The sequence below is a fragment of the Brassica napus genome, unplaced genomic scaffold, assembly GCF_020379485.1.
Source record: "Brassica napus cultivar Da-Ae unplaced genomic scaffold, Da-Ae ScsIHWf_303;HRSCAF=494, whole genome shotgun sequence".
Lineage (NCBI taxonomy): Eukaryota > Viridiplantae > Streptophyta > Magnoliopsida > Brassicales > Brassicaceae > Brassica > Brassica napus.
This window is the reverse complement of record NW_026016282.1, coordinates 1-26340: the sequence shown is the minus strand read 5'-3', so window position 1 is coordinate 26340 and position 26340 is coordinate 1. Positions and strand designations below refer to the sequence as shown.

At 32.6% G+C, this 26340-nt stretch overlaps 1 protein-coding gene and 1 long non-coding RNA gene across 4 annotated transcripts; both read right to left on the bottom strand.

The window, feature by feature from the left end:
* Positions 1–11260: 11260 nt before the first annotated feature.
* Positions 11261–12594, bottom strand: BNAA03G37520D. Of its 2 annotated transcripts, none has more exons than XR_007335103.1 (4): positions 12249–12594; positions 11846–11944; positions 11535–11763; positions 11261–11458 (listed from the first exon to the last, which is right to left on the bottom strand). It is a non-coding gene; the product is annotated as an uncharacterized BNAA03G37520D (long non-coding RNA). The 2 variants fall into 2 exon arrangements; XR_007335104.1 differs by having other exon boundaries at positions 11846–11956; positions 12249–12545.
* A 10635-nt stretch (positions 12595–23229) lies between these two features.
* Positions 23230–26239, bottom strand: LOC106445977 (BTB/POZ domain-containing protein At3g22104). 2 transcript variants are annotated; one of them, XM_013887641.3, is made up of 3 exons: positions 25779–26239; positions 23889–24980; positions 23230–23813 (listed from the first exon to the last, which is right to left on the bottom strand). In XM_013887641.3, exons 1-3 carry the CDS (start codon positions 25839–25841, stop codon positions 23460–23462), a joined length of 1509 nt encoding a protein of 502 aa, XP_013743095.1. In that variant the 5' UTR covers positions 25842–26239; the 3' UTR covers positions 23230–23459. The 2 variants fall into 2 exon arrangements, with proteins under 2 accessions (XP_013743095.1, XP_048630227.1); XM_048774270.1 differs by lacking the exon at positions 25779–26239 and adding an exon at positions 25067–25390.
* Positions 26240–26340: the final 101 nt, after the last annotated feature.

The window sequence follows — 26340 nt, the reverse complement described above, 5'->3', positions numbered from 1 at the left end:
ATGACTTAGTCTCAAGCAATTGACTAAATCTCAATGTTTAAATCTACTCAGAATTTGGCAACGGCGCCAATTTGATGTTAGGAGTTTTCAAGGCTCCTAAGACAAATGCTGTAGTATAAATGATTATCGAACCAGTTCTGAGAGATATCAAAGCACCGAAAATGCAAGTAATCACTTAATCTAAGTGCAATCAATGATTTAGATGGGTTTTTAAACTATGACTAATTAAAAGAAATAACTAAATGATACTTTCTTAACTATTGGAAAAGAGAACTCATGGATATAGGGATTAGACCTCGGGTGATCAAGTTTCGAACTAAAGATGGCAAACGATCAATCAATCTATTAACCTTAAGCTTGGACACAATCCTAAACAAACTCTATGTCTAGATGAATGTTCATTTACTTAACACAATTCAAACATCAAATGTCTTTGGTTGAATAATATGAAAGCAATCATAACTAGCAAGTCCAATGGCTATCTTAGCACCTCTAACAACAAATGTCTTTGGCAAAGTATGCTAAAAGCTAAGAAGAGTTGTCTCGGGCATTTCCTCGAACACCTTTCGGGGGAAATGCCTAAGATTCAACTACTGAGTGGCCAACTCAGAAGATGCATTATGCTCACTCAACTAGCAAGGAAATATGAATGATCTACACTAAAACATCCTAGTTCTAACCTAATCACCCTCAATCTCCCTAACCCATGAATTCAAAAGGGATTACTCACTAATCTCCATGATTCCTCTTAAACCCATGTTGGATTTCAGATTAATCATGTAGAGAAACACAGGAAAAATGGATAAGAACACAGAATTCTCAATAATAAACTGATCAATTGATTCAAAGAGATCACTTTCCAAAGGTTTTTGGTGGTTTTTCTAAGAACAAAGATGATCTGCCTCCTGGTGGCTTACAGAGTATTAAAACATAGGTTTAGAAAATAAAAACGTGCATAGTGAAATGACCAAAAGGCCCTTGAGAAATCATAAGTTCGAGTGAAATTGAGACGCGCAGCGACCTCGGCTCGTCGCTCCGACAAGTCGCTCCAGGCTTCGGGAGCGACCTCGCTGGGTCGCTGCGAGAGGTCGCTCCGAGAGCGATTTCGTGTCTCCGAGAACCAAATGGCGAGCGACTTCTCCCTGTCGCTCTGGTAAGGTCGCTCCAAGCTTCGGGAGCGACTTCAGCACGTCGCTCTGGAAGGTCGCTCCGAGGTCAAAATGTGTGTCTCCGGATGTGAAAACGCGAGCGACTTTGTGCAGTCGCTCTGGATGAGTCGCTCCGGGATGTGGTGCACAGCGACCTCATGCCGTCGCTCCGAGAAGTCGCTCCAGGCAGTGCTCGTCCAAAGACCACTCTAATCACCTCCTTTGAGCTCCAAATGCATCCAAATGTCTCCAGAAACTCCATGTGGTACTCAAATACCTGATAGAGACATATGTATGCAAAATGCAACCTAGACATGGCTAAATCCTAATCTATATGATGAAAATGCACATGAATAAATGGATAAGACAATGTAAATATGCAAGATATCACCAAGATAGAATACATGCCCTGCTGTACTACGCCCATCATCTTCATCTACGGCATGAGAACTATCACTGAAGCCTCTGAGATTGCCTTTTGCTCCGTGCTTGAACGTGAGCCCATAAGATGTGGATCCCTTTAAGTACCTCAGTATTTGTTTCAGCGCTGCTCCATGTGACTCCTTAGGTTGCTGCATATACCTACTCAAGACACCAACGGAGTATGACAGATCCGGTCTAGTGTGAAGTAAATACCTGAGACATCCGATATTCCTTCTATACTCTTTCTCATCTATGTTCTTCTCACTGCTTGCTTTAGATAGACGCAGAGCCTGATCCATTGGTATCTGCACAGCATTGCATTCATCCATCTTGTTTTCACTCAGAATCTTCTTCGCATACCTCTCTTGATTCAGAGTAATTCCATGTTCATGTTGACACACCTCAATTCCAAGATAATATGTTAACTTCCCTAAGTCACTCATCTCAAACTTGCTAGACATCTTCCTTTTGAACTCTGTTATCATGTCCATGCTTGTCCCTGTGACCAAGAGATCGTCAACATACACAGCCACCAGAAGAAGTTGATCTTTTTCTTTACTTCTATATAATGCAGGCTCTTTAGAGCACTTAGCAAAGCCTAGTTGCTCGAGAGTCTTGTTTAGTTTTTCATTCCATGCCCGTGGTGCTTGTTTCAAGCCGTATAATGCTTTGTTTAGCTTGTACACTTTCTCTTCTTTCCCTTTGATCACATAGCCTTCAGGCTGAGAAACATAAACGACTTCCTTAAGATCGCCATGGAGGAAAGCTGTCTTTACATCTAAATGATGTACTTCCCACCCGTTGGATGCAGCTAAGGCTAGGATGAAACGGATGGTCTCAATGCGTGCAACTGGGCAAATACTTCCTCATAATCAATCCCATGTCTCTGTATATATCCTTTTGCAACCAGCCTCGCTTTAAATTTGTTTATACTTCCATCAGAGTTTCTTTTTATCTTAAACACCCACTTCAGCCCTATTGCTTTAGCTCCATTGGGAAGCTCTACAAGGTCCCATGTCTTGTTTTTTTCTATTGAATTTATCTCATCATCACAAGCATCTCTCCAGACCTTTTCTTCCTTCGCCTCACTGTAACTCCAAGGCTCATCGTTTAGGAGCATCAATAATTCCTCACCATCGACCTCTGCCAATAGTATATAATCATCTAAATAGCTTGGCTTCTTGCTCTCTCGGTTTGATCTTCTTAAGACAACATCATCGACAGGAAGTTCAGTCCACACTTCCGTATCAGCTTCTTTATTATCATCAGTATTACCTCCAGATTCAGCATCATCCTCATCGTCACTTATACCTCTGTTTCCAGACTCACCAAACGCAATTTTAAACATACCCGGGTTGCTACTGATTACTTTCTCCACCAACTTCCAGTTCCAGCCTTGACTCTCGTCAAAAACAACGTCTCTGCTTACTACAATCTGTTTCTTTGTTGGATCATATAACCTATACGCTTTAGAGCCTGGCTCGGTTCCCAGATGGACTAGCTTTCTCGATCTGTCATCTAACTTCCTGAGGTGGCCACTGTCAATTTTTGCATAGCCCAAACACCCGAATACTCGTATGTGCTCCACGTTTGGCTTCTTCCCTTTATAAACATGGTAAGGAGTTTGAGACAATACCCTTGTAGCAACACGATTTATGAGATAGGTAGAATGCCTCACAGCCTCTCCCCATAAGTAGTTTGGAACACTCATGTGTTTCAGGATGCTTCTTGTCATGCCTAGTAGAGTTCTGTTTCTTCTTTCGACAACTCCATTTTGCTGAGGAGAATAAGGAGCGGTTAAGTGTCTAGTTATGCCGTATGTCTCACAAAACGCTTGGAACTCTCTTGAACAAAATTCACCACCGCGGTCTGTTCTAAGTGTTTTGATCCTTGTTCCTGTTTCTCTTTCAACAATCTCTCTGAACTTCTTAAACTTGTCAAAAGCTTCTCCCTTATCCTTGAGTAGAATTGACCACATATAACGAGAATGATCGTCAATTAGTACAAATATGTACCTGTTGTTTGCAGGTGTGGAGGGGCTAATGGGTCCGCATAGATCCCCATGTATGAGCTCCAGTATACGTCTTGCTCGATATGAGGTTGCCTTTGGGAAGGTGTTTCTTGCTTGCTTTCCAAGCAAACATGAAGAGCAGGTTTCACGGCTGATCCCTACGCTAGGTATTCCGATAACAAGTTCCTTTCTCATCATATTCTTCATTGAATCTCTCCCAATGTGGCCCAACCTCGCGTGCCATCTATCACTTTCACTAAGCACCTCACTTTGTAAACACTTCGGCCTGGCTTCTTCCATGAGAACTTTGTAGAGTCGGTTCATTGATCTTTTGGCTCTTGTGATCAACTTTCCATCTTTATCATGCAAAGTGAGGTATTCACCTCGCATTCTTACGTCGCAGCCTGACTCAGTAGCCTGCCCAAGGCTGATAATATTGCTTCTCAAGTCAGGTATATAGTATACATCAGCTAGAACTCTTTTCTCACCATCTCCACTCACAAAAAGAACCGAACCTTTCCCCTTAATGTCGATGCGTGAATCGTCACCAAACCGCACTTTCCCTGTTATTGTCTCATCAATAGTGCGAAAATAGTTTCGATTTCCAGTCATATGGTTGCTTGCACCGTTGTCCAAGTACCAAGTGTTTTCTCCTGCCATGTTTGTCTCAAATTCCTGAAGATTCATGTTTCTTTCGTTGAGAAATATCACTTCATGCATCATCAGATCTTCAGCTTCTTGTGTCTCCGTATTCTTAGCCTCTTGTGTTTCCTGCAACTTTAGTAACCGATCGGGACAGTCCATGGCAAAGTGACCGGTCTTATCACACCTAAAACAGGTTATCTTTGTGAGATCGCGATCATAGTTGTAAGTATAGCGCCCACGACCTCTTCCTCTGTATTGAAACCGTCCTCCTCTGCCTCGTCCTCTGTAGTTGTTGTTTTCACGATTGTTGTTTTGACTCTGGTGTTGAGACTCGTTGCTTGCATACATCAGCTTTGTTTGGGTGTCTTGTGTATCTTCTTCCTCTTCTTCAGCTACACGTTCCTCAAAGGCTTTCATGCGACCTACAATATCTTCAAACGTTGTAGTCTTTAGATCGAGAACTTGCTCCAAGGATGCCACGATGTGTATGTATTTCTTCCTAGGAAGACTTTTGAGGAACTTCTTAACAAGTTTGGTTTCCTCGATATTCTCTCCCAACGCAGCTGATTTTGATGAAAGTTCTGCCAATCTTCCAACGAATTCATCAATCGTGTCAGTTTCTTTCATCCTTAGTCGTTCAAACTCTGAACTTAGGGTTTGTAAGCGTGCCTCTCGAACCCTATCTGCTCCCATGTGTCGTACTTTAATGGCCTCCCACACTTTCTTTGCTGTATCTAATTCTCCAACTTGTAGTATTAATGTTTCAGGTATTGATTGGAAAAGTAGCGCCATAGCCATGTTGTTCTTTTTGACGTTGTCTGTCTCGGTTTCAACCGCTTCCCAAACCTCATGTACCTTTAACAAAACCTTGATCCTCATGGCCCAAACCGTATAGTTAGTTGTGTTTAGCATCGGGCATTGTATTTGAGAGGATCCTTCTCTAGGTTTCGTATATGGTATAAGGTCTCCCATTGTTTCTGTTTGCTCCAGATCGTGTCCGTAAGCTCTGATACCAAATGTAGAAATCAAGTCTCAAGAACGAATAATGTAACACACAATAAGAAACTCTTCTTATTAATCACCTTGAGGAAAATCACTCAAAACCTCAAACTCACAAACTCATAAAACTCACACTAATTATGCAAACTCTTGCATATCTATATATAGTCCCACACTTATCCTAATCGCATTAGGATTTACACAATATTAAGATAACTCCAAATCTAACTAGGATTAGATATCTTGCCGCTCAAGTTATTCTCAAGTTTACTTCCAACATCTCTTGGAATTCGATTACGTTTTCTCCCCACGAAGACTATGTCTTTGGCTTTATTTCTATCTAAGTCATATAGAGTTTGCATCTCCGACGAGGTAACGCTTTTACTTTTCCGCCATAGACCACCATATGTGCACCTTCGACGAGGTTACAATTATATTTCAGTTAGCAGCTCACTATTTGCTCAGCCATTCATCTTCTCTGCCTTCATTATAAATTTTATTCAGTATATATATTCATCCGTAGGGCGTCTTAGCCACAGCTCATCATTTTGCAGTCTACCTTTCTAACCATTAAATCATTAGTTCTAGATTTTTTTTTTGCAATTCAGAGTCCTAGATTCTCATGTCCTGCAAATTCCAATTGTTTATTATACTCCTGTGAAAAATGAGACTGTTGATTGTTTTGAACAAAAGCTTCGCAAATAAAGTTTCAATATTTATCCTTTTTTCTCTCCTTAGTACTATCGATATGGCTTTTTCTCCAAATTAGTAAAATGATGCTAAATGGTCACGGTAGCGGTTGATGCATCTTTTTTTTTGTTTTATTAAGGCTTTGTTTAATTAGACTTCATGATGATTTGTGTTTGGACTTGAGGAAAGAATCATTCACATGTGCGTGACTGCCCAAAGTTATGTTATGTATCTAAGCATACATATAATATTTTTCCCTCAAAGCTTGGTTTGTTTCCGTCACATCATAATCTTTCTGTCCCATTTCTTCGTTGAACAACTCTTCTATCTAAGTCATATGGATCTCGCGTCTCTATCTACTTTGAGAGTAATAGATTGATGTATATTATATTAACTTTGTATTCCATCCTCTTGAATGAAGTTACCTTATACAGTGATACTTGTCTTCTCTTCATTTTTGGTCTCAGTTTCTTTTTCTGTGAATCAACTTGATATAAATTTTTCCTTTACACATGTAGATTGGTTTTCTGACTGGTGCTTGAAGATATAGCTCTGGTGTATTGAATTATCTTTATGCAAGATTTACTCTCTTAAAAGGATAGCAGGTAATTAATTATTTAGGTTTCAAGTATTCTTAGTTGTTAAATCTTTTAACTGTTTTTTGTGTTGTAGCTTTAAAGGCGTTTTCGTTGCATTTTTTAGATGATTTTTCAATTTTCAGACAAAGGTCATGCGGTTGGAAACTCGGTAGAGAGTTGCAAATATGAGTCTAAGCCTCAAAACTGTTTTGAGTAGAAGTGGGAAGATGCAGAGCCAAGGTCCCGGAAAATAGGAAGAAGATAACAGTGTCTGTGAGCTGTTCTATGATACAAGAACCAGTGAGGACTTGGCAAAATAAAATGATGGAAACCATTCTTGTGGAGTTCTGATTGAGACTGGAAAGAAGCTACGATTTTATAACATCAACACTAATAGTTGTTCTCCGGAGATAGTTTTGTGTCGTTTTATATGGACAAGCATGTTATAAGGAGAACACTTATCATGTTGTGAAAGGACATGTGTCGATGAAGATGTGACAGTCCAGGAGAAGTTCAATATTCGTTGAGAAAGATTCTGTGTATTATGCCTTTTTTGGGATTTGTAATATAAAGCAAACATATTCTTTGATTATTTTATTTCATTTAATTATGTAATCTATATATGTTTAACAAAGTTTTTGATGTTACTATGTAATAAAAACTGAGAAGGGAACGTTTGATGAGATATGAGTTATAGGCTTTCATTCAATACAAATCCAACACAAATGTTGCATGATAGATTCACTATCGATGAAAAGAAATGCAAATTTCAGTGAACATGTATATCAGTTTGGTTCATCTTGATTTCTAGATTATTAGTGGTTACATCTATACTATACTAAAAGGGGGATATAAGCCATGGAGAGGGTGTCCACATAGGATAGAAAAATTAACCAATCAGAGAACCCGAAATTGCCATGTCATCTCATTTACTTTTCGTAAAAAACAAAAAAAACAATGCGAAGGTGAGAATCGAACCCGGGTTAGTATGATATATATATATGACAGTTACCACTAAGCCATTGAAACATTTTTGGACACATATACAAAAACCACTAAGTATATAATCACAAACTCTTATGTACATTTACAATAATATAAATTCAACTTTCAAGACTCCGATACTTTGTTTTGTAAAAAAAAATAAGTAAGTGACTAAGCTAATATATTCTTAGAAAGTGTGAGAACGTTGACAAATATGAAAAAGCATAGATTTTTGTTTTCGTGACAAAGTTAAGAATTTTGTAAAAGTAAGTTTAACATATAAATTTTCGTGACAAATATGAAAAAGCATAGGAAACAATTAAAATATACTTCTCTAATATCTTAATAAAATATTATTTAAGGGTGTAATAATTAAATATATTAATTCAATAAATTTTGTAATTTATAGACAAAACAATAACACAACAAATTTTGAAACATTTGTTTAACCTATCGATTTTTTTCATGAGAATCCAACTAAACAAGATAAAAAAAATAATTAGATTTACAAATATTTAATTACCATTTTATTCAATTTTGATTAATTTCAAATTGTCATAATGTATCTTTTTGAAGTTACAAATATGAAAAAGCATAGATTTTTGTACAATTTGACAAAACAACTCAAAACATATTTTTCTAATGTCTTAATAAAATATTATTTAAGGATGCAATAATTAAATATATTAATTCAATAAATTTTATAATTTATAGACAAAAAAATACCACAAATTTTTTTAAAACATTTGTTTAACCAATCGATTTTTTTTTTCATGAGAATCCAACTAAACAATTAGATTTACAAATATTTAATTACCATTTTATTCAATTTTGATTCATTTCAAATTGTAATAATGTATCTTTTTGAAGTTACAAAAAAAATAATGTTCTTTCTTTATTAAACTAACATTATATATAGATTCTATATACACAAAATAAATATAATATAACAACATAAGCTTGGTTTCCCAGATTCATATGAAAACTTTTTAAGTTATCCACCAAAGCAAATTAATTAAATCAATGAAATTGTTAAAATACAGCAAATTAATATATAATTTTATTTTAAATTAAATTATTTAAAAAGTGTATTTTCGTTCAAACAAAATAATAAATAAGTAAAACTGATTTGATGGTTATATATATATATATCAATTCTGTGAAAGAAATAGAAGTTTAATATGAAAAAAAATCTTAAATACAAAAACCTCTGAAAAGTAACAAATAAACTAATAAATTAAACTATGATATCACTTAAAAGCTTCTTAGACCATATTAATAAAATATTTAAGTGATAATAAGACAAATTTGATTTTTTTTCCAGCAAAAGTTTATTATTAATTAGCATCAGTTATTTCAAGATGTTTAAGAAATGGTGGACAAAAAAATAGGATGGACATTAATGATATATGAACTATGAATAGTACTTTGTGAAGCAGACTTAGATAACATATCTGCATATCCATTTCCAGTCCTTTTTGATGCCTAAATTCAATTTCTTCAGAGTAGTTATTCCACAAGTAGATCATATGAGATATTGTTTTGATATGTAGATTTGTTTTTTCAATGTTAAGAAGATTGATAACTGTAAAAATGTCTCCTTCGAATATGATATGTCTATAACCGAGTCCCCAACATGAAACAAGTTTGTTTAAAAAGTAAATAATTTTATTTTTCTTATATTATATAATCAATATATATTATTTACTGATAATAAAAATATAGTTATTCTTCTATCACAAATATCTATGCAAATATGTGAATCAAGTACAACAATCAAACAACATAATGATTTTCATAAAGAAAATTTAAAAAGTATATTTATGTTATGTAGTCATATTTTATATTCTTTAAATAATGTAATACAATATTATACATTATTTTTTTAGAATTGAGAAATACATATATCAGTTAGACAAATTAAGCGATAATTAAACAAATTTGATTTTTATTTTGTGAGCAAAAAGTTTATTATTAATTAGCATTACTTATTTCAAGATGTTTAAGAAATGATGGACAAAAAAATAGGATGGACATAAATGATATATGAACTATAAATAGTTTTTTTTAAAGCTGACTTAGATAACACATATGCACATCCATTTCCAGTCTTTTTTGATGCATAAATTCAATTTCTTCAGAGCAGTTATTCCACAAAGAGATCATATGAGATATTGTTTTGATATTCAGATTTGTTTCTTAATTGTTAAGAAGATTGATAAGTGTAAAAATGTTTCATTCGAATATGATATGTCTATAACCGAGTCCCCAACATGAGACAAGTTTGTTAAAAAGTAAATAATTTCATTTTTCTTATATTATATAATAAATATATATTATTTACTGATAATAAAAATATAGTTACTCATCTATCATAAATATCTATGCAAATATGTGAATTAAGTACAACAATCAAACAACATAATGATTTTCACAAAGAAAAAATAAAAAATATATTTATGTTATGTAGTCTTATTTTATATTCTTTAAATAATATAATACAATATTATACATTATTTTTTAGAATTGTGAAATACATATAATATCTTATCCGCGCGTAGCGCGGTTAAAAAATCTAGTTATATTTAAGTTTTTTTCGTTTAGTTACGTTACCGTTTGGCTCATATTAATTTTTTGATTAAATTATTTGATATAAAGTGGTATGTAACTAAACTAAGAAAAAAACTTCCAACAAATAATTTGTTACTATTAAGCAGTTTGACTCCCACAAGAAAGCTTTCTTGACAGATTACTGAAGTCCACTAAAGATGAGATTTTACATCTAAGTTTTAAACTTTTTTTTAATTTTCTAAGTAGCAAGAAGTTCTATATATGTAATGATTAGTAGAGATTGGTTTATCACAATGCATGTGGATTTTGTTTCCCATCAAATGGATTGTAACTCCTACCTTATTATTTTAATATTTCACATGCTACATTGGACATGCAGCTTTCAACATCTTGAACCAAACTCTTTAACAGAAAATTAAGGAACAATACAACTCGCATTCAACATCTTGAATCACACTTGTTCACAGAAAATTAAAGTAACAGTACAACTCTACTAAATTTAAAGGTACACATCTTCACCAAGATTTTCTTAAAATTGAACATACACTCACATGTGAGTAAACCCTAGATTCATTTATGTTCTTATTTCCTCTATATATACACAAGAGTTGTAACAAATCTAAACACATTCTATTATTTATTTCTCTACTACAATATGGAAACATTCAGTGTTGAGGACAAGAGGCAATGTTGGGAGAAGTTGCAGCACTTTAATAATATAAAACCAAAACTATGGAGAGAAGACAAGAATGAAAATTTGGTGGCTAACATAAAGAAAGGCCATGGAGATGTGACTCTGGTATACACCGGAGATAATCCTGATGTAACATTCACTCTAGGAAATTGCAAAATGTTGTCCGGAGCTACATTTTGTGAGAGAGAACAAACAAAATTTGAGCAAAATGAAAATATTATTCTTCTATGAAAAGACTCTTTATAATTCTACTGATACAAAATCAAGTGTTTCTTCTTCGAAAAACAGGGACGGACCAAGAAAAAAAGGTAACTAAGAGCATCATTATCCCTAAACCCCTTAAAGGGTCTTTTAATTAATTTTTAATAGTTTTTAAAGTGTAAAAGTGACTTAAGAGACTTAGAAAGAGATTTGAACATTTAGGTGGTTTATTGCAAGTCTCTTAATTATGGTTTTAAAAAAAAAATTATAAAACATTCTCAACACAAGTTTGTTATTATATATGTAAACACACAGATAATCAAATATGCATTTCAACAAGAAGTATCTATTTACAAAAGGCAGCTAAAAAGAAATCTACTCAAGGCTAAATCTGTAAAGAGTATCCACACTCACAAAGGTTAAGAAGGACGAGTTACTCTTGAGGTATCGGATGACAGACACTTTGCTTCATATATATTTTCTCTCATCATATCAACAAGCTAAGATCCTTCACCTGCAAGTTCATGAAAACAAAACTAAGCCTTGAGACTTAAAAGACAACGCCTTTTACTTATCACAGAGACACGTACCTGCAAGAAACCACATCTCAAGCATCATAAAAAATAACGGTTCGAGAAAGCTCAATGGAAGGCCACTTCCGTGATGTAAGCACCTTACTACAGGCACCAAGAAAAATAAAACCAAGAAAAAAACAGTCTGGATTCTAGTTGCAGCCCAATCCTCGCTACAAACAACTAGTGATGAAGCATGAGTACCCTTCTTCTTGGAAGTTTTTGACTTTATAGCAGTAGAAAGTCCCTGTCATAAGGAAGGCCAAGTCAACACTAGTATAAAACAGAACTTCATCTGCATTGATGATCACACCAAATGTGAAACGTACCTTTGTTTGTTTCCCTTTCTTTGAACCAATTATTGCCTTGAAAAAATTCTCAGAACCCATCTCAAATTCTTGTCACTTTGTCACCAAAACACCTTGAATCTATACAAAACGCTGAGAATAAGATTTTGCTTAAAAACGGCTGAATGATGAAGGGTCTCATAAAAGATAACTACCAGTATTCTTGTAACTAGATATATGTACAACTACAAAGTACAAACAACAAAAATTGCATCTTGCATCTGTCTCTCAAATAATCAACTACTCATGAGAAACTCTTGTGTGCATACACAAAAATTGAATCTTTACTGCAACTATTGCGACTAGTCACTACTCATACACAACCCAGCATCAACTAACCAAGTACACAATAAAAACTCAGATTCAGCTAGAGAAGGAGGCTAACTGAAGTAAGTTGAAAGCAAATGACAAAGCCTGAATTAGCGTGTGGTGCTTCCAGCTTAGCGATACCATCCTCGCAGACAAAAAAAAAAAGACAATTAATCCATAAATTGGAATCCATTTCCTCTGATTGTTACATGATTACAGAGAAGAATTGAGATGAAAAGGATAAAACTTTGAACAAACGAAACCTTAACAATGGAAGGAGACAGGGAGTGTAGAGAGACAGAGTGGAAGAGAGAGAGAGGAAGAGAGGAAGAGAAGAGACGTCTCTTCCAGTGCTTAATCAAGAGACGTCTCCTGTGGTTATTACATTTTTTCTTTTTTTTTAAAGCCCAATTACACTAAGAAACCTATCTAAGAGACAGGGATAAAGATGCTCTAATGTTGTTGGGCAAGAGACTCATGTTTGTTGGCCAAAATTTTTGCCTATCCTCGTTTGAAAAAATCTTATATGTAGTATTGTATTAATTAAATTTGCCTTTTGTAGTAGATATTGTATTGTATTAAATTTGCTTATGTTAGTGGAGATTGTATAAATTTCGTAAAGTTTGCTGGCTGCTTGCAATTCTAGTAACTTTAAAAGTATTGTATAAAGTTGTAATATTTTAGTAAGTTTGCTATAATTCTACATTCAATCTAACTAAGTTCATAGTATTGTACACTCAACCAAACTCAAAGCACAAAACTTTATCCCTCGAGGTTCTAGTATTTTAGTGATTAAGAAATACATCTTGGATTTAGAAATTTTTGATAAATTCATTTATTTTAAAATCAAACAAGTAAATTTCAGAATCAAAGATACATATTTCAAAATCAAAATAAGTTGATTATTATAAATCGGTCAAATGGATATACAATAAGTTCAAATTTGTAACAAAATAAAATATAAAAAAATGCAAAATGTACTTTTTATTATGCTTTTAGTTTGGATTTTGAAGTGTTTGCACTTATGTAATTTTTCTTAATATGTAATAGAGATTATATAAAAATTATGATGGACACATACGAAAGTGGAAAATACTAGTTAGGAAATGGTACAATGTATATAAATTATTCAAAATCTTCATTATGTTTGTGTAGTGTTTAAATTTTTTGGAGCTCCCACGTGTTTGATTGAGAGTAGCTATGATTCTTCTCTCCACTTTGAATTTTCTGAATGGACCATTGCTATCACACACAGCTGCAACAACACAATCTAAGAGTAGATTTATCAAAGTTTTATTTTCTCGAGGACTCCATTGAACACATGAACTTTTTACGTGTTCTTGTGGTTTTTGTTGTGATTCTTCCATGCTTTTAGTTTGGAGTTGTACGTGTTTGTACTTGTGTATTTTTTTCTTAATATGTAATAGAGATCCTCCTATACATTAAAAGAGAAGTAACTTTAGTAATTTTTGCTGACATGACATTAATATAGAACTTCTCAGAAAAATTATTATAATTCTATTGGTCGATTTTTTTGAATTTTATTTTTTATTTATTTTAATCAATCACTTATGTAGACAAGCCCAAAACTATTGTCGATTTCGTTAAGCTTGTATATAGCTAGGGGATAATAATTATCGATTTAGTTTAGCCTTGGGCAAGATTTATAACTAATACAAATATTAAAAACTTTCCTTATTATTCAAACAGTAAATTTGCGCATGTTGATATCATATTAATTACATTTGGTTAAAAATATTTTAATATTTCTAATTAGTAGGGGTGAGCGTTCGGGTACCCGTTCGGGTTCAGATCGGGTATTTTGAATTTTCGAGTATTTCGGTATAGATGTGTAGAACCCGTTCGGGTATTTCTGTACTTCGGGTCGGGTTCGGGTATTTTTAGTTCGGATTCGGTTATTTCAGATCGGGTTCGGATATTTAGATTTCGAAAAAAAAAATTAAAATTTTTATTTCTCAAGTTTCTTATATTTAAAAATATAACTTTTAGTTAACTAATTTTTTATTTTTAATAGATTGAATGGTTAATAGATTTGGACATAAAAATTTAAAACTAAAAAGGCAATAATTTAGTTATTTTTTTAAAAAAATTGGATGTAACTTTTTGTTAATTTTTTAAATAAAAAACTTGACATGCATTTTCGGATCGGATTCGGGTGCCACTTCGGATATCGGGTAAAGTGCCCACCCCAACTAATTAGGTTGTTTGTTTTTAATAACTTACCTTTCTAATATGGATTACTTGCGCAAGTTGAAATCATTAAATATGCAAATCACTTATTCACAATATGGATTACTTGCGCAAGTTGAAATCATTAAATATTATCGATTTAGTTTACCTTTGGGCAAGATTTAGAATTAAGACAAATATTAAAAAAATTTCTTATTATTCAAACGGTAAACTTGCGCATGTTGATATCATATTTATTACATTGCTTATAAAATATTTTAATGTTTCTAATTAGGTTGTTTGTTTTTAATAACTTACCTTTCTAATATGGATTACTTGCGCAAGTTAAAATCATATCATATGCAAATCATTTTTTGACAATACACATTTAATATCTTTCTTTAAACGATTTCATTATTTATTGTGCAAAATATTGTGCGTCATTAATATGAGAAATAAATCGACTGTATATATATAGGAGACACCCAAGATCTTAAAATACAAACATTATCTTTTCATTCTTTAAAGTATTATTCACAAATCTTCCTCTCATACTATTAAGGTATTACGATGATGCTGCTTGTATGCTAAGAAAAATGTGTTTAGACGCAAAGGCTCCTCATCTTTCATCGACTCTGCCACCTACTTTGCCTTGGAAGTTCAATAAACATGTACAACCTAATAAAGGACTAACCCGCCAAGGAATGGGAACTCAGAATAGCTACGTTGTGTCATTGCTGTTATTCGACAGTATGTTTTCTTAGCATATAAATCACCTTTATCTCCTCTATACTTCTATCTGTTAAAATTTTGTTATTACATGACAGTGGCGATCGAACTCCAAAACAAAAGGTGAAACTAAATGTTACAGAGGAGAAACTGTTAAACCTGATGCTAAAGTACAATGGTGGAAAGCCAAGAGCTGAGGTGCGAGAGGCTCCAGCTTTTCTGTCATCCATCTTTTATCAGAGCCTTGATTCATTTTATATTTTTTTTTCTTTTTGTAGACAAAACTAAAAAGTGCAGTCCAGTTGCAAGACCTATTAGATGCAACAAGAATGTTAGTTCCCCGTACAAGGTAGAACCATGAACTCAACCCTTTGTGTCTTGTCTCCAAAAAGCATGTCTGATCTATCCTTTCCATGTGTTGAATACTGGTAACAACAATATGGTCTTCCTTTTTTTATATGTAGACTAGGTCGTGAGAGTGATAGTGATCCAGAAGACCTTGAACATGCTGAGAAGCTTCACCAAGTTAAAGCAGTTATTGAAGAGGTTCTTTAGTACTTTCTCTTTTTTTGTTGAATATAGTCCGGGGAAAGTATTACATAGTATCATTTAGTAATACTATCTTATATCATTTTTTTGTTGAATATACTATCTCATAAGTAAGCTAGCATTATGCATTTTTTATTTAATTCATGAGGTTATTTTCAAAGCAGTCAAAAAATCTAAAAAATTAATAATCGAACCAGCTACCTTTTTTTATTAGACCGGATATTAGTTCCACCAATAATCGTGGTCAACTTACCAACATGGTGCATATATGTCAAATTGACAAATCTACGTTTAAGTAACCCAACCTGTAAGGGATTTAGATTTTTTTTTGTGAATCTCGTGGACTGATCTATCGCAGATTGGGGTTCATAGGTGAAGTTTCAAGAAATTGTTATAATTTGATTGGTCGATTGTTTTTAATTTTTATCTATTTAATTTAGATTTAAAAATTTAAGATAAGTTTAAAATCATTTAACATCACTTGTCATATAATCTAACGAATATTACAAATAACAATTTATGGAAACTAATTTTCGAAATTATAGAAAGATTATTAATGTTTTGTTTATTACTTTTAATATTTATAAACTATAAAATACAATGAACGAAATTTTATATAAGATAATTATAATAGTTTTATACTCAACTTGATGAATTGTGTTCGAATATAATTATATAATAACTATTTTAAGTATTACAAAATCCAAAAATGTTTATTAATATTATTTTTAAATTATTTATCGTTGTTTAAAGAATAAATTTATCATAATTTTAAAATAATTTATAAAATGCTTACAAAATGCAAGGCAAAGTTGCACTTTCAAGAGTTAAGTCAAGATCTGGATTAAAAATCCTAATAACTGGTAAAGAAGGGAAGCCGCAGACAAAAATATTGAATGTTGTCTACAAACAAGTTTTTCAGAATATTTCGTAGTCACGGTACGTAATTTTAATCTACTTTTTTTTTCAAATACAAATTTTAAAATAAATAAACTGTTGCGATTATTTATTTTTTATATTTGCTAGATGGGTTGTGATGAGTTAGGAGACCGATGACGGTATGTCAATTTAATATTATTTCAGGTTCAATAAAATTTAGAAATTTATAAATCTATCAAATAATATTAACCCGTCAAATTGCTTACAAAATTTATTTAGTTTTTTGCAAGTTTCTAATTGAATTTGCTTTCTTTATCGAGAAATGTACTTCGTAATTTATATTATTTATGGATAATATTTTGATTTTTATTATATTTTCTTTTATTATGTCTACATAAATTTTTGTTTATTATTTATGGAAAAATAATATTATTCACCTAAAATAAAGAATTACGAAACATATACAATACAATTCTAATTAATGATAATACAAAATCAGTTACTTCTAAAACTATATACTATTTATTCAATTTTTTGAATGAAAGTATCTTTGTAAACACACAAAATATTTTGTGACATTGCAATTATACATACACACAATATTTGCCTCTTCATACTAACGTTACTGTGTTCCCTTTCGTGAGGTACGGACCGAGAGAGAACACAGGGTGCGGGCCGGTCATGTTCTTATGCCCGCACAGGGTGCGGACCGGTTACCTAGTTATATATAAATTATGATATACACATACAATAGAAAGTGGAATAGTTAGGAAATTGTACATTGTATTTAAATTATTCAAAACTTCATTCTGTTTGTGTAGTGGTTAAATGTTTTGGAGCTCCTATTTGTTTGATTGAGAGTAGCTATGATTCTTTTCTCCACTGTAAATTTGCTGAATAGGCCATTGCTATCACGCACAGCTGCAACAACACAATCTAATAGTAGAGCTATCAAAGTTTTATTTTCTTGAGGACTCCATTAAACATATGCCTATTCCACGTTCGTGTGGTTTTTGTTGTGATTTTTTTCTTGTTTTTAGTTTGGAGTTATACGTGTTTGTCCTTGTGTAATTTTTCTTAATATGTAGTAGAGATTATATACAAATTATGATGGACACATACAATAGATAGTGAAAAATATTAGTTAGAGAATTGTACAAATTGGATAATCGGAAAATTTAAAAATTTAAAAATAGAAAACTTTCAAAGGGATCAAGCAAAAATGTATAATGTACATAGTGGTGGTTTTACGTCAAATATGTTTATGTTTAATTTTCTCTTTTTTTATGTGTTTCCTTTTTGCATGTATACATCTTTTAGTTCATGTATACAAGCATCTCATATCTTTGTTAAATAAATAGAGGAACATGTTCAATACGTATGACCTGGAGCAAAAAGGATACTGGGAAAATCAATAATACAAAGCTATCAAAATATAAAATTTAACTCAATATTTTCTCCTTTGTATTTTTAACTTAAAAACACTAATAAATCCACTCAATCTAATTTTAAATCAAACCTTAAGCAAATCATTATTATTGAATAACACATGATTTTAAAATCTTTTTTTAAATCATAAAACCAATAACAAGAATTTGAATATATATTTAAAAATCTAAGAACCAATACTAATGAACTGAATATGGATTTTGAAATTATATAACCAATAATACTATATTTTATTTGTATTTTAAAATCCATCTAAATATACCAACCAATAACACCCTCTGACATTCTCTGTAACATCCCCCGGCGCAGCCTATCTGCAAAATTCCAAAAAGAAGAGATTCTAGGGTTTTCTTCTCTCACTCGCTATAAAAAAAAGGTGCCTTTTACACTAGAAACACATAACAAATACAAAGTGAAGCTCTGCACAAGCCAAGACCCACTGCCATCACCTCCTCCCATTACAAGAAAACATGCGAGAGGAAATTGTTTTGGCAGGACAATCTCGTCGGAAAAGAAAATCCTTGGATAGTTTCTCGGTAACACCGACGGATTCCAACCGACCGTTTCCAACGAATAAAGCTGTGGGAAATCATGGTCGAGAACTTGTCGGGATTTAATACCAAACTAGATTTTGACCCGCGCTTCAAAAGCGCGGGTTTTCTTGGATTATAAATAAAATTTGAAGTTGTTTAAAAAAAATTGACCCGTTGGATTATAAATAAAATTTGAAGTTATTCAAAAATTGCTAATAAATATGAACCGTCTATGAACCGTCTACGAACCGTTTATGATTAGTTGTTAGTTACTATTTTATTACGTTTATATATGTTGTAATTATTAAAGCAAATTAATAACAAAATCTTAGGAGGATCTTATAGATTAATAATAATGTTGTATAGTTAGAGATAATAAAGGTAAGAATAAAAAAAATTTAAGTCTAATGAAAGGGTCTAACAACTTTACATAAGTAGATTTTTTCAGAATGTTTCTCTTTTAATAGTATAGATTAAAACTTTGGTTTAATGTCTTATAGGTATCCCCGAACTGATGATGGCTCTACAATCAAAGCAAGTTATTTACGCCAAGAACTTATCGCATACTTCAAAATAGAAAGTAGAACCAAGTCGAAATTGCAAGGGGTGGTTTAAGCCGAATAGTCGTGGCAAACCTAAAATTGAAAGTAAACCTATGTCTTTTCTAAACCCAACACACTGATCTCAAACATCTCAATAGCTAGTATCATCAACCCGGTAACACAAGACACTTAAAAATGTTTCTTAGTCAGTAGTTAGTACGTACGCTTATCGTATATGAGAGAAATAAATCTGTCTCATATCTCCATATTATACAGTGATTTGTACTCTGATCCGCTAGGAAGAATGAAATGAGAGGACAACTCACACTCTTTTTCTCTCTTTTAACTGTCACGCAGAAACCATGAAGTAACAATGATCTTATTAAATCCTAAGCATCCATTTATCACTTAGGTTTTAACTCGATTAACTAAATGCAACTGTATGTAGAGTTCACAATAGTAATGCGAGAGCAAAAATTACACGTAGAGAGCAAGGAACACGAGGCTGTAAACTATTGGATAACAATATCATGAAATCTCGTATGAGGATGCCCTAAACCTTATCCAATGGAATACGAAATCTTATCCAAATTGAGTATAGGAAGAAATTTTTTTCCTAGAGTTGCAAAATCTCAAAGGTGGCTGCCTAAGACTCTCACGAACAAAGTGAAAACAGAAGATGATCTAAAAAAACCTAATACACGAGTTATTTTGTATATGGGTCTAAAAACAGGTCAAAAAATACGTCAATAATTAGTGGACCCGAGTGACATGGATCAACCGATCTCAGCCATGGATTGGACATTCTTCATTTTCTAAACGAGATTGGTCGATCACTATGTTCTGATCGGCCGATTCTTGCCATATTTCGGCTCCACTTGTTCCAATGCTTCCTTTTGTTGCCTAGTTGCATTCTTTCCCAAAGATCATTTTCTTGTATTGAGTGTAGCTCCTCTTCAAACATGTCTCGGAGATATGATAGCCGCACCACAATCTTCTCCCCTGAAGACCGTCTCTACCACGTCGAGTACGCCATGGAGGTCATTGGTAACGCTGGTTCCGCCATTGGTATCTTATTCGAGAAAATGTACAAGATTGATGACCATGTCGCCTGCGCCATTTCTGGTATCATGTCTGATGCATCTAGAGAAGAGGCGGTAGTCAGCTTGCATTGAAGGTTCTGAGAAAGACTATGGACAGCACGAGCTCGACGTCCGAGAAGCTTGAGCTTGCTGACGTGTTTTTGACTCCATCAGGGAGTGTTAAGTACCATGTTCACTCTCCTGACTCGCTCACCAAGCTGTTGCTGAAACATGGTGTGACTCAACTTGCAGCTGAATCATCCTGAGCACAAAACCAGGGCCGAGAGTCTCATGACTCTCATCTCTGCTTGGTGTTTTCCTGCGTCTCATTTACCTATCTTGTTAGCTCTCTTTTACAATGCTTTTCAGTTTTAGTTTGATGTTAATTAACAATGGCGATGAAACTGAAATTTCATTAGAATTTTATCCGAAATTACTTTGAGTAACAATTTTACTACATAATTAAAATATTGCATTGTGTGGAAGGAAGAGTAGATATCCTTTGCATTCCCAAGGGTTAGTCACACTTTTTACGGGTCAGTGAATCTGTTTGCACAAAACCCTGATTCAAATAGGCATTTATTTGATACTTTTCAAAGATCATGAACTACCAGTTTAACCCTTTTTGGGGATTCCATCCACAAATACAAAGTTTATGGCTAATTGATATGGAACATCTATCACAACTGTTTTCTTCATTGTGGTCATTTGTTTCTGAACGAAAGAGCTGTTTTCAAATAGTGTTCGATCGATTATGTACTATTAATATTCGATTGATTGGTCTGAGGTTATTGATAAAAAAGATTTGTCTAAGTCACTTTGTTCTTTTTGTCCAAGTTATTTCGGTTTTTTTTGTCCAAGTTATTTTTCTTTTTGCTTAATTCACCATTTTTTTCTTTGTGAGTTTCCAGAACGTCCTTATTCGTAGGTCTACTCATACGCATAGATATTGAAAGCATAAAGTTATTTTTTTATTCATATATCTCTATAATATTATTTGAGAAGTCAGTTTCTTACGTCGTGTTCATGTTAACTATCATAGTAGTTGGTTACGATAATACCCTTAATGAATATATCTAACTATCATTATTAAATATTTATTCTATTTATTCTTTTTTTATTTAGGTTTACTTTTTCTTTATTTTATAAAATAACCAAAATAATAAAGAAAATATATAAATTTATAAATTTAGAAACAAAAATATCTTTTATATATATAGTGTTATTCATAATAAGGAAAGTTACAAAATAATCTGATTTTAAAGTAAAGAAATAATCTTCCCTTTTAAAAGATAACCTTAAACAACATAATATATATTTTAAAAGTATTAAGAATTTTATTTAAATCAATTTATTTCTCAAATTATTACAAAATAATTTTTATAATATTATTTGAGAAGTCAATTTCCTACGTGTCGCGTTCACGTTAACTCTCATGGTAGTTGATTACGATGATACTCTTAATGAATCAAATATATCTAATTATCATTATTAAATATTTATTCTATTTATTCTTTTTTTATTTAGGTTTACTTTTGCTTTATTTTATAAAATAACCAATATAATAAATAAATTTATAAATTTAAAAACGAAAATATCTTTTATATATATAGTATAATTCATAATAAAGAAAGTTCACAAAATAATCTGATTTTAAAGTAAAGAAATAATATTTCCTTTTAAAATATAATCTTAAACAACATAATATATATTTTATAAGTATTAAGAATTTTATTTAAATCAATTTATTTCTCAAATTATTACAAAATAATGTAAATAACATAAATTAAGATATCTTTAATGAATAAAATTTAATTTAATATTTTATTTTCTTATTTAAGTTTCCTTTTATAGTTTTCAAATAACATATATTATAAATAAAATATTAATAAATTTCAAGACGAATATATTTTTATATATATAATGTGATTTCATGAAAAGGAAAGTTTAGAAAATTTTAAAGTAAATAAATAATCTTCCCTTTTAAAATTTATTGTTACGTTTTTATGTAACTTTGTACCTATCATCACTTTATTTTATTTTTTTGTTTTCCAAATTAACATATACTACTATTTACTCATCTAAGATGAACAACCAATAACTAATACAATGAATATAAATAGTTATACTTTAATTTGACAGAATATATGTAACACAACCCACAAAATGAGTAACTAGACCAATTCAATTTTTTATTCAAAGTCAAACATTAAATTAAAAATAATATATTTTTACTTACAGTAATATTTGTATACATATAAATTATAGAACGGCTCAACATATTACAAATAAATATGAAATTTTCAAATAATCTTATAAATATATTAACCAACTATTACAATTAAGTATTTTGCATAACTTATATATATATATGCATAAAGTTTCAAAGGACTATCATTATTATATTTATTTATGTAATTTTTAATCATCATCACTTTAGTTTACTTTTACTATTTAATTCTCAAAATAGCATATATTAAATTATATGTAATCTTACTAAATTTTGTTTACAAATCTAAGACAAGAATCAAACTACATCAAAATAACAAAATTAATCAAAATTTTAAATTGTAAAACAAAAATATTATGATTGAATCAAAAAAATTAAATGCTATCTATATATCCAAATAATATTCAAACATTTGAGATATTATATATCCAAAATTATACGTCTAATTAAAATAACATAATGTTATTTAAAACCATTGATATTGATTACAATATAAATAATAGAATAATTAAAAATAAAATATTAATAAATTATTGTAATGTATAATATTTATATCCGTGCATGACCTAGTATTTTGAGTAAATTCAGTTCATTACTTGAATATGAAGCATTCTTCTTGTCGTGAAGAGTTTTACACGTAACGGCAAGGACTCTCCTTGGTCTCAACTGTTAAAATCAAGTTTTTATTTCGTCCAAAAGATCTGTTTATTTTTCTTTTCAGAGTCTTGAAACTACAAAAGAATGACGTTTAAGAAAGAACAATATATAATCACAGTTCTTGATTCTTGTCCACATTCTGCATGCTTCTTGGCATCTCTTTACACGAAATGAATCTCACAAGACAACTCATAAGATTAAAGTTTGTATCATCAAGAACATAAAGATCTCTCCTCATTACAATTCATTACAATGAACTTATATTAACTTTTTCTTACAACTTTGTGAATGCAAGCAAAAAAAAAAAGATACAGTAAAATACTTTGAAAAAATAAGAAACAAACTGTGATTACAATTCGACTTCTTATGATCTCTCTTTTATCACTCTATATATACAAATATCATTGTAGTAAAGCTAAACGCTACAGCTTCAGTTCTCAACACTAATCAAGAACAGAGCTTAGGAAGAGATCTGTTGCTTCCTCTGCTAGTGCTCTTGGTTCTCTTCTTGATAACTTCCATCTGAGTCTGCATTTTCAAACACGCTCTCTCCAACTCCATCACCCTCCACTGAATCCCTTCTATATGCTCTTTCAACTTCTCATTCTCTCCTGAAGTCTCTACCTTCTCCACTCTGAGTACGAGCTGCTTCTGTTCTTGTTGCTGCTCATCATCTAATGTCTCAATCTCCTGAAACTTTGTGTTACGCGACATATGTGCTCTTGATTGGACTGAAAGCTTCTCGTAACTCAAAGCTCTTATCAAGTTGAGTCTTTCACCATTGGTTAATCCTGCATGTGCCTGAACAAGCGAAAGAAGTTTTTGTAAGACTTTCTTTTTACATTTTAAAGTTTAAGATGAATCTTGAAACGTTACCTCAAGATACATGTCAATAGCACGGTAGATATCTTCATGAGACTCTCTTGCTGAGTCAGGAACGAGTGTGAGGAGTGACAGAAACTTTGAAGGCTTCAAGCAAGGATCAGGTGCTACTTCAGCTACGTACTGATCAATCAACCTCGCCACTTTCTTCATCTGTGATGATCCTCTTTTCCCTCCGTCAAGGAAAGCTTTTGCGAATCTAAGAACAAGATTCACATAGTACAAGTGACTAGACTTCGATGGAGATGGAACAAGGAGGTTGTCGAGTGTTGCTTGTTCCAGTTGCTGACCAATCATAACCTCCAGCTTGTTCATAACACTTTTGTTTATGTTTAACCCAAGAGCCAGCCTCAAAACACCGAAAAGACTCTTGTAAGGAACACAGCTTCGGTCCAACACGTAGAGAGTATCAACGGTCGTTTCAAGAATCTCTCTTTTCTCGTTTGATGACGCAGAACAGAACTTAACCTTCTGGTAATAGAACAAGAACCTAGTGATGGTAACATTATCGAACTTCCTCAACACCATCAGCTTCAAGAACGTTTTAACCAAGCCAGGACTTAGAACAAGAACCTCATCGAACCACCATGTTATCCTCGAAGAGCTGTTCTTGAAACTCTCTGTGCTTTTACTGTCACAAGAGAACCGAAACAAGCTGCTATCCGGCGAAGGCGAGCAAGCAGCGCTAGAGGGACTCGCTTCAATGGCTAAACACAGTTTCTCCACCAGCGCATCCATCAACTTAACGGCTAAAGACTCAGCCTCAGAGGATGTTTCAAGTTCTTGGCACTGTTTCAAACTAAGAAGAACCTCTGGCCATGCCCAGTACCGAATCTCCTCCATACACTTCTCAGTTTGTGCCAAGACTTTAGTGACTTCCATGAACTTAGCAGCACAATGCAAGAAGACTACGTTCGAAGGCATCACAGTCCATTCACAGTTGTTGTAGCAGAATCTTGACAAAAGCTCGAAACTCTCACCTCCACCAGGGAAGTCATTAAAAATCACCTTGAGATTACCACTGGAAGAACAAGTAGACTTCCCAAGCAGTTTCTTCAATGTTCCAGAATACTTGCATATGATTTGCTGAAATCAAAAAGCCATTATGATTGCATTAAGTGAATCTTGAAAGTCCCACATGAAAAAAGGTTTAAACTTTAATGCCATGTTACCGTTTTTGTGAAGGAATAAAGGCAAAACAATGATGAACACTTATTACAAAGACATAAAGGAAATTAAATATCTAACTACACAATGGTCTCTGTGTCACAGCTATAAGTGAGAACAAAAGGGAAGTGAATAGTGTCCAAGCAAATTGCAAAGGAGAGAGCAACTTCTTAACCTCTCCTTATTAAAGAGTTATCTTTCCTATTAATGGGCAAGATTTTGTTTGTTTGCAGAGAAGGTCAAAGGAAAGGTATAGAACAAAACATGCAATAAATGGTGATTGAGACATCTGCTTCTTCACTCTTACAAGACACAATCAGTTACAGGTTCTGAATAAGTTATTGGTTTTAACAAGAAGTGAAAGTAAGCTTTTGTGCCCTCATTTTAAGGTAATTTAGTGCCAGAACAACATTAAATGCTGAATGTGGCGGAGTCACAGACCATACGTGAGACATAATATTATCATATAATCAAAAACAAATCACATAAAATAAAATATATATATTTTTTTACAGTTTTTGATGCAGAAATTAGAACTCAAATGAACTTCATTTCTACAAAATTAACATTCAACGCACGAAAACAAATAGCTATGTAGAAATTTGGAATGGCCCAGATAAGGAAAAATGAAATTAAACATTGAGAAATGGTTAAAGTTTGGATTTTTCAGCCTATATTGTGTGTAGAGTCTGTTATAGAGAGAGTAGGAGTTATTACCTTATTGAGAAAGATAGTTTCTTCTCCGTTGATGTCTACTTCAAGAACAGAGCAAGATTCCATTGCTAAAAAACAGAGAGAGAGAAAGTAAGGTAACACCCAAAAACAAGAACCCACCTAGATAACAAGATTCTCTCTCTCTCTCTCTGTTTCTTGATTTTTGCCCAAAAGGAAAAGAGAAAAAGAGATTGTGGTAAAAGAGAGGGAGAAGATGTGGATTTATGCTGAGAAGAGGAAGAAGACAAAGAGCAAAGAAGCAAAGAAACTTTTGTTGGTTTTCTGATTGTCAGATCTGTAAGTAAAGACTTTCTCTTCTTTTATGTCTGTCAAGTCAATTGGTGAAGCACCACCAACAAACTAACTAGTGGTGGGTTTTGTGTTTTTGAAGGTTCATGGGAGAGATGGAAATTTTAGCGAAAGATAAAGGGACCAAGCAACAAAGGCGTGTCCAAACAAACGTCACTCTACTCTTTACTGTATATTGTGTGTGATATTTAATTGCAAAGAAACAAATTAGAAGAGAGAGAGGGGAGAGACCTATTATCCGTGACATTCTTGCTAA

Coding starts and splice junctions, on each gene's coding strand:
- LOC106445977 (XM_013887641.3), bottom strand. CDS start 25,841: ATGGAATCTTGCTCTGTTCTTGAAGTAGACATCAACGGAGAAGAAACT. Junction 24,981..25,778: donor AAACTATCTTTCTCAATAAG/GTAATAACTCCT, acceptor TTTTGATTTCAG/CAAATCATATGCAAGTATTC. Junction 23,814..23,888: donor CTATTGACATGTATCTTGAG/GTAACGTTTCAA, acceptor TCGCTTGTTCAG/GCACATGCAGGATTAACCAA.